Source organism: Trichechus manatus, unplaced genomic scaffold (genome assembly GCF_000243295.1).
Source record: "Trichechus manatus latirostris isolate Lorelei unplaced genomic scaffold, TriManLat1.0 scaffold00300, whole genome shotgun sequence".
NCBI lineage: Eukaryota > Metazoa > Chordata > Mammalia > Sirenia > Trichechidae > Trichechus > Trichechus manatus.
In genome coordinates this window covers 379,738-394,470 of record NW_004444236.1, presented here as the reverse complement: position 1 = coordinate 394,470, position 14,733 = coordinate 379,738, and the positions used below count along the sequence as shown (strand labels likewise).

At 37.0% G+C, this 14,733-nt stretch overlaps 1 protein-coding gene across 1 annotated transcript; it reads right to left on the bottom strand.

Moving 5' to 3' along the window:
• Positions 1-45: 45 nt before the first annotated feature.
• LOC105756958 (myeloid cell nuclear differentiation antigen-like) lies at positions 46-9,250 on the bottom strand. Its single transcript, XM_023725355.1, has 6 exons — positions 8,869-9,250; positions 8,714-8,782; positions 3,336-3,621; positions 2,347-2,447; positions 1,621-1,788; positions 46-1,387 (listed from the first exon to the last, which is right to left on the bottom strand). Exons 3-6 carry the CDS (start codon positions 3,601-3,603, stop codon positions 1,331-1,333), a joined length of 594 nt encoding a protein of 197 aa, XP_023581123.1. The 5' UTR covers positions 3,604-3,621; positions 8,714-8,782; positions 8,869-9,250; the 3' UTR covers positions 46-1,330.
• Positions 9,251-14,733: the final 5,483 nt, after the last annotated feature.

Below are 14,733 nucleotides of genomic sequence, written 5' to 3'. Positions count from 1 at the left end.
AAAAAAAATGAATCTAAAAAAAAATACAATAAAAAAAAATGATAGTACAGATTTCCCATATTCCCTATACCCAGCTTAAACTGTTGTTAACATTTTATATCAGTCCCTAATTTATTCTTTGTTTGCTTCAGATTGTTCACTATTTTAATCAATGTTGTAATGAACATCTTTGTTGATAAATGTTATTCTGTATTAGATTTTTTCCCCAGTTTTAAAATAACCATATTTTATTTATGTAGAGGGAATGCAAGGGAGAGAGAAAGAAAGACAGAGAGAATGGAGCAGAGAGAGACATTGTGTTTAGAATTATTGTTTTCCTTCTGTGGTCCATAATCTCTCTCATTTAGTGTGTAGCCAGGAAAAAAAAAAATCAAAATCTCTCCATGTAGAATAAGAATCATTTGAGTTTTCATGTGTTATTATCATGCCATTGATGGGAGTTATAGTAAAAGAGTAAAAGTCCACTACTGAGAACATTAAAATCTGATAAGAATAATTAGAAATGCAGTATTTTCCTTTCATTTTCCATTTTCAAGCATTGGTGTATGGTCTTCCTTCTGCCTATATTTTTCCAAAGTCCTCAACTTCTCTCCCACTTGCATCTCCTTTTTTTGTTTTTGTTGTTTTGCATCCTTTGAGCCTCCGTATTGATATCACCTCTTTTACTGGATTTAATGATCTGCATTTTTTTCCTTCATTGACTGTGCTGACTCATACTATTTAGTTTTCATTATTTTATTAAATAAATGTATTTATTGAGAGCCTCCTGTGAGGCAGGCAAAAAACTAGGTACTAGGTTACATTGGGAACCCTGGTGGCATAGTGGTTAAGAGCTACCACTGCTAACCAAAAGGTTGGCAGTTTGAATCCACCAGGCGCTTCTTGGAAACTCTATGGGGGCAGTTCTACTCTGTCCTATAGGGTCACTATGAGTCGGAATTGACTCGACGGCAACGTCTTTTTTTTTAGGTTACATTGGTTCACAAGGCCAACAAGGTAGCCCTACCCTTGGAACTCATAGTCAAGAGTGGGATGCAAACATTTATTAATTACAGTTGTCATAAGTAGTCAAAAGTAAAACATAAGGTCCTTCCAAATTTAACACCATGAAGCTTTCATGTAGACTCAGTGGGGTTTCAGGAAGGATTCCCTCTGGAGGGATATCAGTATTGGGATCCAAAGCGTTGGTAGGTTTTGTCAAATTAAGAAATTTCCAGTTAAGAGACACGTGATGTTTAAAACTCTGAAGAAGAAAGGAGCATGGTGTGTTGAAGAAATGATAATGGATTAGCGAGCAGAAATATGAAACAGATTGGAGCAGTAGATAATATTACACTGCTGTGTTCTCCTGCACTGGTGTGGATGCTGCATCTCTCTCACTCTCCTCCTGGAACAACACAAAAGAGAAGACTTTTTGAGATCAAAAAGAATGCCAACTTCATCAAGTATCCATTGTGACAGCAAAACATTAAAAGGTAGTGAATTCTCAGTATACACATTTGATTTATTAATTAGTTATTGGACTTATTTTTAGGTAGACCATGAAACTAGAATTCTGAGGTTTGATTCCTAATTTTTGGTTGTAGAAAATGGAGGAAAAGAGGAGCAGGAAGAAAGTACCTCAGTTAAGGAAATGAAGGATGAAGAAGATGATGAGATTTGAGGAGGTGAGGGGTGATCCATGGTTGCAGACGTACTGGCTCCTGAAGGACATGGAGGTTGACTCTGCTCCTGGGAAACCTTTTGCTTTTTGGTTACAGGCTTCTCCTTAACTGTGTTTTTTCGTTTCTGAAAGTAGATTTTTTTTTGACACTGATGGTTTTCAGTATCAAATGAAGCACAACATATTTTTATTATTATGTGCAGTAGGTTCTATCTGAAGGGATGTCTTGGTAACTCCAGGAATTTCCATTCTGTAACCTGAAGAGATGACCAGTAAGTAAGTGTGGGCAGAATGGTTGCTTAAACAAAGGGAAAATTTCTATAAACTAACACGTAATTCTTCTAATCAAGTCTGTGGTTGAATGAGAAGAACATCGGACTTGGAATTAAAAAATGTGGGTTTGTGTTAGTATGGAAAAGATTTTTCCAGTCTAATTGATAATCTATATTTGTAACGGGATGGCGATATCATAATCATGTTATTGAAATTTCCATCACATTTGTTATAGAGCCTAGTTCATTGCCTAGCACAAGGGAGATGATCAATAGTTACTCATTTTGATAAATATGAATTGTGTTGAAATATTAATGAAGTAAATGCCTGAATGGGGAGAATGAGTGCAAGAGCCATCGTGGAAGTTTCTTCTGTGAGACTTCAAGTCTGTCCTTCTTCCTAAGGCTTACCTGACCTTCTTGTGTGGCAGTTGTAGATGTTACAGGACATGATCTACCCTGGTTGCTGCTTTTCCTTGGAGTTTTTGTCTTTTCTTTAATTTTCTTTGCAACTGATGCAGAAAAAGGAAGACACAATAAACCCAGAGGAGCCTGTCTAAGGCAGCTGAAGCAGTTTCAATACTATTTCTTTCCAACTCCTGCTTGTGAATCAAGACATGCTTTTGTCCACCTCTATTTCATTAGCAGAGTCTGGATACATGGTGGTCAGAAGAGCAACACAGGCACAGGCCTCATCTCTTGCCTTTCCTTCACATCCCTGTACAATGAGTACGTCCATCCCATCCTCTGGACTCCCAAGCACCTCAGTCCAGTCAACTTCTTTCCTGACCCTCTTATCCCATCTTGTCCTTTAAAAATCTACAGTTTTCTTAATGCTGACTGGTGGATCATTTTCTACAGACGATTTGTTCAAATTATAGAAACCAAATTATATGAAATGTGGTCTGATTTGAGATGTTATAAACTGGTGATATTGGCCTTTGATTTTCTAAAATATTTTGTTTAAGGTCAGTGATCTCACAAGTAGGTAAGTCCCATGTCATCTTTATTATTAGAGAGGATACTATTGATGGAGTAAATAATCTTAATAGAGCAGGTGCTGTAATTGCTTAAATGTAAATATTTTTTAAATGAAGCATACTTTTTGTAATTTTGCTTTGTCATTCTCTAACCTTTTTAACGTACTGATAATCTCAGCTTTTCTAATCACTTCTTTTCTGCCTTTTGTTCTTTAATGAACCCAAAATATACCTTCCAAAATACATCAATACTCATTACAGAAAAAGGAAAGACATAAATTGTAAACTGGTTAACATTTGAGGTTTCACCATTATTGTGGCTACTGAGTCTTAAAGTAGGAAAGGGATATATCAAGTATGACCAAAGCAAAGCTCTATTCAAGGATGTGGTTGGTTGAAGTGAGGGGGTTCCCCTATTACCTTTTAACTTTGCTCTTCTAAGCTTTTTAGTAATATCTTTTTTGAGATCTTTGATATCTTTGAATAATTCTATTAGTTTGTCCACACAAGCAGCACCTCGGAACTTTTTTTCCATCAAGTCAGCAATCTTAATTCTATCACATTCTTCCTGCATTTTTTTTGTCAGTTGCAAATCATAGGCCAGTAAAGACTTGACTATGTTAAAATGATAATCATTGATTTCCTCTAATCCCTTCAGTAGAACAATTTTCTTGTATTCATTTCCCATCTCAAGTTATTGCTGAGCCTGTAAGAGAAAAACAACGTGCAGTGTTACACATTTATACAGAGTTTAAAGGACTGGATATGCCTGTGTGAGTAAGTAGTCCATGCTATCATGTTGTCAGTGGATATGTGTGACAAACAGGAAATATATAATCACCAAATCACTAGTCGTGGCACTGTGGAGTGGGTTGAGAACTGCTGCATTCAGAAGTTCTAAGAAATTCTTCCCTATTAATGATGAAAGTTGAGTTGGGTCAAGGGTATGTGTGGTGGAAGGAGGACTGAAAATAGTTGTTGTATTTAGACTGTGGATTATGTAGTGTCAAAGTCCTTTTCCCATCCTCTATTAAGGCTAAGGTTGCCCTTGAGGTCTGCTTGTTGGTCCCGCACTATGACTGAAATGGCCTGTGTGCAAAATGGGTGCATCCTATAGCTTTACAGGAAAATGCTTCTGCTACAGTACTGCAGTTCCTTGCTGGAGACCTGACCCTAGTCTACTTGGCTATTCCTTAGCTGGCTTTTATTAACATCCTGTGTCTCTGAAGCTTGGACCACGTTCTTTGTGGCATATATGCTTATATCACTGACACTTTGCTGGACTTCTACTTGCCCTCTAGTGAAGAATGGCAGCAATTATTTATTTATTTTGGCCTTGATTATTTTAACAGTCTCTTACTTTCCTCCTTCTAGGCTTACTTTCGGGTAACTAGGTAACCAAGTTCTTGCCAGGTAACCAATTATCTTTCTATAAAGCCATGGCTCTATCTGTGTTGAATCCTTTAATAATTTCCCGTTTTCTTCAGAAAAATATTTTGTGCTCTATCATGATTCAGAAGTCCTTGAATAATCTTTTTCTCTTTTCCTTCCCTTACTTTTGTTTTTCTTGTATCTTAAGCTGTAGAAATATACAGAACATATTTTTCTTACAGGCTTCCTGACTTTGCTAATGCCCTTCATGCTGCTGAGAAAGACATTCCCACCTTTCTTCCTCTGACTAACTTCCATACAGCCTTCAAGACTTAGCTGAGTCTCTGTCTTCTGCGTGGTGCAAACAGTTAAAGCCCTTGGTTGCTAACCAAAAGGTTGGAGTTTCAAGTCTACTCTGAGATACCTTGGAAGGAAGGCCTGGTGATCTACTTCCAAAAAATTAGGCACTACTCTGACATACATGGGGTCGACATGAGTTGGAGTTGACTCAATGACAACTTCTTTTTTTTTTTCTTGGGCTTATGAAAGTTTCCATAATGAACTGTTACTCCTCAGGGTCTCTTCAGCACCTGTATACTCCCTTGATGACACCACTCAGTACATAGTATGCATTTCAGTATTCAGTTTTAATTCATGAGTTCCTTTAGTTTAGGGAGCATGCCTTTGGGTATGTTTATATAATTTGTATGGCCACACTCCTAGTTCTTTGAATTGGTTTCTTCCTGAGGGCAAATGGATGTCCTCTGATTGAACAGATCACAGAGTGATGGAAAAACTCACAGCAAGACTCTGAGAACTTCTTGAGATAAAAAATTGATCATATACAAAGATTCAGTCATGAAATTGAAACTGATTCTCAACAGCAAAACTGACTGCAGCAAGACAATAGATTAACATTTATATAACCCTTGTCCAAAAATTCCATACTTGTGATTCCAAAATACAAAACACTATAAAAATGAAAATATTTTTGTGGGGAAGAGGCTGAGGAGTGTGGCAACAAAATATATTTACAATATAAAACTTGATGGGAAGTGATAAGTGGCCATGTATAATCTCTTCATCTGATGTGAGTGTGAACAGTCACAAATTTGATGTAGAAATAGTAATGCATTTGATTTTGGAGTACTGATGCTATCACCATTTTGTCACCTGTACAATACTGAAGATAGCGTGTGTACATTAAAGAGCTGTTTTATTAGTTGCAGTCAAGTCGATTCTGACTCATCATGCCCCATGTGTGTCAGAGTAGAGATGTGCTCCATAGGGTTTTCAATAGCTGTGATCGTTCAGAAGTAGATCACCAGTTCTTTCTTCTGAGGAATCTCTTGATTGGTTTGAAACACCAGTCTTTGGTTTGTAGTCAACTGCTTAACTGTTTGCACCACCCAGGGACTTCAAATAGCCTTTCTAAAACCTAAATAATGAATTTCAAACATATCTTGTCCAAGGGTTTCAGAGGAGGTGCTCTGAACCAGTATTCAAATAATTTTTGAAACTTAAATTTTTTACCTAGTCAAATGTTATTTAAATGTTACAGCTTAAAAAACAAAAACAAAAAAAAAAACCTATTGTCTGATATTCACAGATTCTGATGTTTTGCACAACTAAGACTCATGCCAACAACACTTTGGGAAGAACTATTCAGTAAGAAAATAAATAAAGCCAAGAAACACTGGAGGTCAAAAGGGAAATGAGTGAACAAATAATTAAGTTTCTCAGTGTCTTAAAAACAAGTAGCCAGAATCAAAGACAGAAAGCAGAAAGTAAATCAACACAGCGAGGATGCAAGGAGGGAGACCAGAGGATATGAGAATTCAGTAAAACATTTAAGGGAAGAATAGATACAGAAAATGTTTTTAACTTGACAAAAAAGGAGAATGGAGCATAGAGTAAGTATTATAAATTGAAACAACGCGTGATGGCAGAAACAAGTTAAAGTATTTTGAGAATAAATCCCCACAAAGACATATTCCAGTGACACTGAAGAATATTAAAAATAAAGTGGAAACTCTGTGAATGGGAAAGGAGAAAGAATTATCTGGGTGACTCACCTGCTCCATTGACATCTGGAGCCTGATTCAAGGGGCTATAGGTTTCTCCTGACCTACATGCAAGTCAGCAGGATAAGAAAGCTCTGATGTTTGAGTTACACCGATACATGTAACTCAAAAAAGTAAAGAAGGAGCACTTTGCTACTGGTTCTTCTTGTGGGTAAGATTACTTATTTATAGAGAAAAAAGCTGTTCAGTTTATCTGACTAGTGAAATAGAGGGCTTTGAAAATTGATAGGTGGTGAACGTTGTGTTTGAATATATATAAATGGATTAAACTCTCCAACTAAAAGACAAAGTTTTTGAATATGGATTGAAAACAAAATTTTTTGTTTTGTTGACAAAATACAAATAAAGCATAAGGTCATTTAAAGTTGAAAAGCAGTTGGAAAACATATATTGTGTAAACTCTATCTTAATGAAAGCAAGTTTAGCTATCATAGTGTAGTTTAATCTTTTAGAAAGAATATCAGTAGAGATAGAGTTTCACTACATAATGATAAAATTTTCAACCCCCAAGAAGATAAAACAGTGTTAATTACGCATCTTCGTAGTAAAATAAATATGTAAAAACAAAACCCATTGCTGTCGAGTCGATTCCAACTCATAGTGACCCTATAGGACAGAGTAGAACTGTCCTATAGGTTTTCCAATGAGCGGCTGGTGGATTCGAACTGCTGACCTTTTGGTTAGCACCCAAGTTCTTAACCACTGTGCCCCTTTATATTACTTTACATTACTCGATACATTTCTGAACAATGATAACATATAGCAAATATCACCCTCTTAATATATGTACGTACATTTGTGTAAAAACACTATGTATTTTTTTTTTAATAAATGTGTATGGTGGAAATCAAGAGAACTACAGTGACAAATTGATAAAATCACCATTAGGGTTAGAGATTTCACCATCTCTCTCTCAATTACTGAAAGAACAAGGTAAAAAAAAAAATAACGAACATTTAGTTTAGAAGATTTGACCAACACAAGTAACAAACTGTTAAGAGCCTTTATCTGACATATTGGATTCCGAACTGAACATTTAAACTTTCCTTAAACACACATGTAATATTTAGAAAATATTCCTCATGTTGTTGTTTTGGGGTGACATTGAGTTGATTTTGTCTCACAGCAACCCCATGTGATAGAGTAGAGCTGACCAGTAAGGTTTTCTAGGTTGTTATCTTTGCAGGGGCAAAATTGCTGGGCATTCTCTCCTGCAGAGCATTTGGGTACGTTTGAGAAACCAACCTTGTGGTTAGCAGCAGAGAGCTTAACTGTTGTTGCATCAGGGTTCCTGATTCCTCATGTACCAAGCCATAAAAAAGTAAAAACATATCCAAAAAAGTAGGTAATATATTTAATTCACTCTCCCTGACTCTTCACTATACCTTGCCACCAGAAAGCATTATCTGTTGCTTTGAGTAAAGCATGCTGTTGTTAGGTGCCGTTGTGTCGGTTCCGACTCATAGCGAACCTATGTACTGCAGAACAAAATACTGCCCAATAAAGCACAGGTTATTCAAAAAGAACTAAAGAAATGCTTCAGATGCCTGACATAGGCTAGAGTTTAAAATAAAAATTAAAATAACTCATGAAACAGTAAAGAAGCCACATTTTTATGTAACTGTGTTTGTGGAACTAAGAAATTATTTACTGGGTGTGTATGTGCACATTTTCGAAAATTTGGGGTAATACCATATAACTCAGTTTTATATCCTGATTTAGTTTTTCCTTAATATTTCATGATACTTCTCTCATGTCACTATCTTGTCTTTTATTCAGTTCCCATCATGGCCACCAAGAGTTCTCCTTATCCTCCCACTAACAAAACTAAAGTCCTCCTCTAAATATCAATTACTTCAATAGACACTTGGAGAATTAATTTTTCAAACTTCCTAGAGTCAAAATGGAAAGACCAATCACTAGAAAAAGACATGTTTTGTAAAGTAGAGGGTCAAGGGAAACCTTTTCTGAGTTGAATTGACACGGTAGCTGCAACAATGGGCTTGAACATACCAATGATCATGAAGAAGGCACAGAACTGGACAATGTTTTGTTCTGTTACACAGAAAATTTCCATGAGTTGGAGCTGGCTCAAGGGCAACTAACAGTAAATAGTTAGAAATGCAGTTTGCTTTGCTCGGGCCACACCTGTAGTGGGTTAAATGATATCCATTTTCCATGCAGAGAGGTAAAGGATTAGAATCAAGCTACTGCAGTTTCTGTTTCTCTGAAATATGGTTGATGCCAGCCCTTCTTCTCCCAGACAACTCCTTTCTCCCTCTGTGATTTTTGTGGTTACCAACTAGGCACCCAGATGTCTGCAGAAACCCCCACAGGACTTACCTCACTGGAGACTTCTTTCACAGTAATCTAGATCTTGAGATCTTCAGAAATACAGGAATTATAGTTTGTCTTGTAAGAGAAGAAAGACAAATCAGTAAGGCTCTCTAGAGAATGACTGTAGGATGCTATAACCTTGTCAAAGACTAGACAATGACCTATTTTGAAAGATAGCAAGGAAACACGGCGCTGATTAGAGTGACTTGAAAACTTGATTATTGATGCCCAAATCACACCGTGCTAACTCCTAAGCAGAAAGAAGTTACGTAGTTTAGAAACAATTTTTAGGCTCCGCCTATCAACTTTCATAGCTTTCTACTTCAGTAGTCCAAAATACTGTACAGTTTCCTGCCTGTGAACAAATAATGTTAGCCACAAGGAGAAACAATAGCAAAGTACTTCTTTGATTTTTTTAGTTACAAATATCTGTGACTGAAAGGAGTTCCAGTCTTAGAACTTTATTGACCAGATGACATATATGTGGGTTAGGAGCAACTATAAAACCAAACTAAACCCATCACTGATGAGTTGATTCCAGCGAGCAGCTGATAGATTTGAACTGCCAACATTTTGGTTAGCAGTCGAGCACTTAACCACAATGACCCTTTGAATAAGCCTCATGGTATCAAAGTGGACAGATGAGTCACCAGCCGATTCTCCCTCCTTTCCAGTTCACAGAGTGGCAGTGGCAGGAGGAGATCTTAGAAGAATCATCTATGGCTACCAGTTCTTGATTGCGCTTCCTGGATGGAGGTGGGGCTTCTTATGAAATCACTTTTGGTATAAATAGTTCCTGAAGCAGTTACCCAGTTATTAACAGTTGACAAAGCTGGGGCTTGACAGAGGCAAATGACCATTGCTAATATGTAAAACTTTCCTCAAATATCAAAAACAATTTTCCACTAACTGCCCTCTTGCTATGACTAGGGTGTATAATCTCGATGATTAAATTTCATAATCACTCTGGCTTCTCTGCATTATTCATGGACAAAGTCAAGGGAAGTGGGCTCCCATCATGACAACATGGAAGACTTTCAGATTCTGCAAGAGCGCTGGGCTTCCGGGAGAGCAGGGGTCTGATAAACCATTTTTTCTTCAGCGTGTGTGTATGCTTTGCTTTAGTTTTGCTAAGGACAGTGTTTGCACTCTGGGATACAGTAAGCTTTAATATGTCAAATAAACAGCATGAACAAGAAGATAGTATTGTGTTACCGCTCTAGCTGATCTGCAGGCAGGATGAGGCTATGACTGAAAAAGGGTCCCAAAAGACAGGTGATGTTGGTACATACCTGTGGTCACCTAAGAATTAAAACCAAACCCATTGCCATTGAGTCGATTCCAACTCATGGAGACCCCATGTGTTACAGAGTTGAACTGCTCCATGGGATTTTCTTGGCTATAATCTTTACAGAAACAGATCACCAGACCTTTTTTTTTTTTGTTTGTGATGTGGCTGAGCGTGTTCAGACTGTGAATCTTTAGGTTATTAATTGAATGCAAACTATTTGTGCCATCCAGGGACCCTGTGGTCATCTAAAGAAAAGAAAAAAGCTGATTGTCTTAATTCAAACTAGGGTCACAGAGAAGAGAGTTGAGTATGGATTTGGAAACTGTCTGGATGACTCCATGAAGCGGGAGTAAGTCAGAAAGCATAGACTGGCCAAGTTGATGTAGACATTCACATTGAGATCAGTCACCAGACCAACGTGACTCTCTGATTTTCTGTCACAAGAAGATCAGTTTCATTGCTCACTATTCTGCCACCTGGACCAGGAACATGATACATTCAAGTTTTTTGTTTTTTTTTTTAATTTTATTCTTAGATAATTCCTATACTATTTCTAAAGTCTGTTAAAAAAAAAATGGAAGTGATCACTTGCTTCTTTAAATGCTTTTAAAGATTCTCCTTTTCTACAATAAAATCCCTATACTAGTTTCTTATTGTCGCTCTAACAAATTACTTCTGAATTGTTGACAGAAAACAACAGAAATTTATTCTCTCATGATCCTGGAGGCCAGTTGTATAACATCAGTACCACTGAGCCAAAATCAAGGTATCAACAGAGTAGCTCTCAGGCTGTAGTGGAGAATCCAATCCTTGCCTCTTCCAGCTTCTGGTGGCCGCCAGCATTCCTTGATTTGTGGCTGTATCACTCCAGTTTGCAAAGCCAGCATCTTCAAATCTCTCTCTGCTCCATGTTCATATTGTCTTCTTTTCTGTGTGTGCCAAATCTCCTTCAGTATTTCTCTTATAAGGACACATGTGATGGCATTTAGAGACCGCCTAGATAATTTAGGATAATTTCTCAATTTTGAATTCTTAATCACTCTTTTTCAAATAAGGTAATATTCACAGATTCTGGGGATTAGGACATGGGTGTTTGTGAGTCATTATCAGCCTACCACTGTCCACATTCCTAAGGTTAAGAAACAAAAAATACTCCATGGTCTGGGACATGTCCATTCTTCCAGCTTTATCTCCTACTCCCTCTTCTCTCCATATATACCACATTTTCTCTCACCCCAGACATGTCATCATTCTCAGTTTAACCTCTGGCCATATAACATCCTTTTCTGCTCCATTTCTTCCTGGGGAACTCCTATTTATTTTTTCAAAAGCCAAGACTATGAAGGCCTGATTGGGTCCGCAAAATAGATTTACTGATTTTTTTTGGAGCATCCGTAGATATTTTTGTTCGTATCTTTGCCGCATCACTTATGTTATGTTGTCATCATTTATGTAGCCTGAGGTTTATCTGAGATCACATAGAAATTGGTGATTGCTGTTTCTAACTTTTACTTCTACCTGTAAAGGTAAGATCTCAGTCCACTCCAATGCCTCCTGCACACATCTGTGTTCAGGGAGTGTCAAATGTGCTCCCCAATATGTCTGAACAGTATGTTGTTTGCGGCCACCTCTGCCAATTCTGCTAACCCCTGAAACCCCTAAAACCCGCCAGGTTTGGCCACTTTTATCTAGCAACCCAGCAGATGCTCTGCAGTCCTCAAAATGCCAATACTATTCTATAAGTCGTTTGGGCCAGAGGGGGAGAAAATGCCACCTCTTTCACTGGGGGATTCATACTCTGTCCCTGAGTGGTTCAAATGGTTTGAAATTGGCTGCTAATCTGGAGGTTGTTGGTTCAAATCCACCAAGTGCTTCTGCAAAAATAAGGCCTGGAGATCTGCTTTTGTAAAGATTCTAGCCAAGAAAACCCTATGGATCTACTCTGTAACACATGGGATCACCGTAAGTTCAAATTGACCCTTCGTCAATGGGTTTTTTTTTTTTTTTTTTTTAATACTTTGTTAGAGGAGTTCCAAAATTTCACTGTTTGGGAAAGAGTATCTTAAAGCGTCCATCAAGAAAATAGCTTTTCTTCAATGTCTGACATTTAATTCCATTCATAAATGAGCTACATTTGAACCTTTGATTTATTTTGTGAATTGGGGAAACGATACCATGGAAATGGCAAAAGCAATGAAAATTCAACTAACCTTATTGAAACAAAAAGAAAAAAAAAAACAAACTGTGAAAATTGTGGCCAGGACAAATCAAAGTTCACTGAGAACTCTATTCAACAGATGCTGCAGAACATGCCAACTTTTTTTCTGAAAATAAAGTTTTATTAAAACACAATTGTGTCCATCTATTTACATATTGTTTATGGTTGTCTGTGTTCATGCTGCAAAGATAGAGTTGAGTAGTTCCAACAGAGACCAAATAGCCCGCGGAGCCTAAAATATTTACTCTCTGGCCCTTTACAGAAAAAGTTTGCCAACCAGTGCTCTAGTGTACAAGGTGTTGGTAGATTGAGATCAAATTGTGAGGAACTTTAAATATTATTTGAATGAATGTGAACTTTATCTCCTGGGAACTGGTGAATACAAAAGATGAATAACTTGGACGAATGGAAATGGGGAACCCACAATCGAGAAGAGTGCTGACACTTCTCGGGGCCGGCAACCAATGTCACAAAACAATATGTGTACCAACTGTTCAATGAGAAATCAATCTGCCCTACAAATCACCTAAAGCACAACAAAAAAAGAAAAAAAGAGTATAAAATTAATAAAGTGGGCTATTTATATTTAAAAAAAGATGAATACCTTATCCCTATAAAAAATAACTTCTGTGTGTGTGTGTAAACCTTTTCATGAGTTTTTACAATAGTAGTCTCATACAGTATTTGTCCTTTTGTGATTGACTTATTTCACTCAGCATACTGCCCTTCCAGATTCATCTATGTTGTGAGATGCTTCTCAGATTCATCATTTTTCTTTATTGTATGCATACTCAATTGTGTGTATGTACCATAATTTGTTTATCTGTTCATCTGTTGATGGGCATCTAGGTTGTTTCCATCATTTGATACTGTGAATAATGCTTCAGTCAACATGGATGTGCATATGTCTATTCATGTGATGGCTCTTATTTCTCTAGGATATATTCCTAGGAGTGGGATTGCTGGATCATACGGTATTTCTATTTCTACCTTTCTAAGGAAGCACCATGGCATATTCCATAATGGTTGTATCATTTTGCATTCCCACCTGCAGTGCATAAGAGTTCCGATTTCCCCACAGCCTTTCTAACATTTGTTATTTCTTCTTTTTTTCTGATTTGTGCCACTAATGCCAGGGTGAGATGTATCTCATTGTGGTTTTGATTTGCATTTCTCTAATGGCTAGTGATCACGAGCATTTCCTTATGCATCTGTTGGCTGCTTGAATGTCTTCTTTGGCTGAGTGTCTGTTCATTTCCTTTGCTCATTTTTTAATTAGATTAGTTGTCTTTTTGTTGTAGAGGTGTTGGATTTTCTTGTAGATTTTAGAGATTTTACCTTTGTCTGATTTGTAGTAGCCAAAATTTTTTTCCCAGTCAGTAGGTTCTCTTTTTACTCTTTTGAAGTTTTTTTTTTTTTTTTTTAATTGTACTTTAGGTGAAGGTTTACAGAACAAATAGTTTCTCATTAAACAGTCAGTACAAATATTTTTTCATGACATTGGTTAACTACCCCACGACATATCAGCACTCTCCTTTCTTGAACTTTTTTTTTTTTTAAATATTTTTTTTGATGAATATTTAACTCATCAAGTTGATAAAATTTTTCCATTCAAATGTAAGTGCCTCATGACCATAGAAGGTGAGCCACAATCTGGATACCTGAAAAATACCTGAAAGCTCCTAAAGATCAGTAAGAAGTAGTTCAATTGTATCTCAGGGCCTACAGGTAAAAAGGAGCCCCGGTAGTGCAGTGATTAACAGCTTGGCTGCTTACCAGAAGGTCAGCAGTTCAAATCTACCAGCTACTCCTTAGAATCCTATGGGGCAATTCTACTCTGTCTTATAGGGTTGCTATGAGTCAGAATCGACTTGAAGTCAACAGGTTTGGTTTTATAGGTCAAAGAGAGAGAGAGAAAACTTTTATGTTGAGAGAGTTCCCGAAGTGACTATTTGGCAGAGACAATTTTATGAGGAGGAAAGTCATGCATATTCCAAGTGTCCACAGTACAATGGCTAGAAGTCAACTGATAAATGATGCCATAGAGCCATTTCAAATGAGCTTCTCAATAAATTAACTGACTTGCATTTTGCTTGTGTGATTTCTTACAATCTGTTCCAATTTTTTTTAAAGCCAAAGAAAGACAAATTTAGTAAAAAAAAAAAAAAAAAAAAATCATAAAACCAAACAATTTGATTAACCATATATAGGTAACTTTTAGACCTTATTGGATGATGACTTTTAACAGCTAACTCCTTGAACAGCTAGATGATTTGTCATCAGATACACAGAGAAAGGTCTTGCAAAAAATTCAGCCATACAACATCCTCTATTTGTGTTCTTTTTTTTTTTGACTTAATTTTTTTTTTTTATTGTACTTTAGATGAAGGTTTACAGAACAAATCAGCTTCTCATCAAACAGCCAGTATACACACTGTCCTATGACATCGGTTATCAGCCCCATGACATATCAACGCTCTCCTCTCTCGACCCTGGGCTCCCCATTACCAGCTTTCC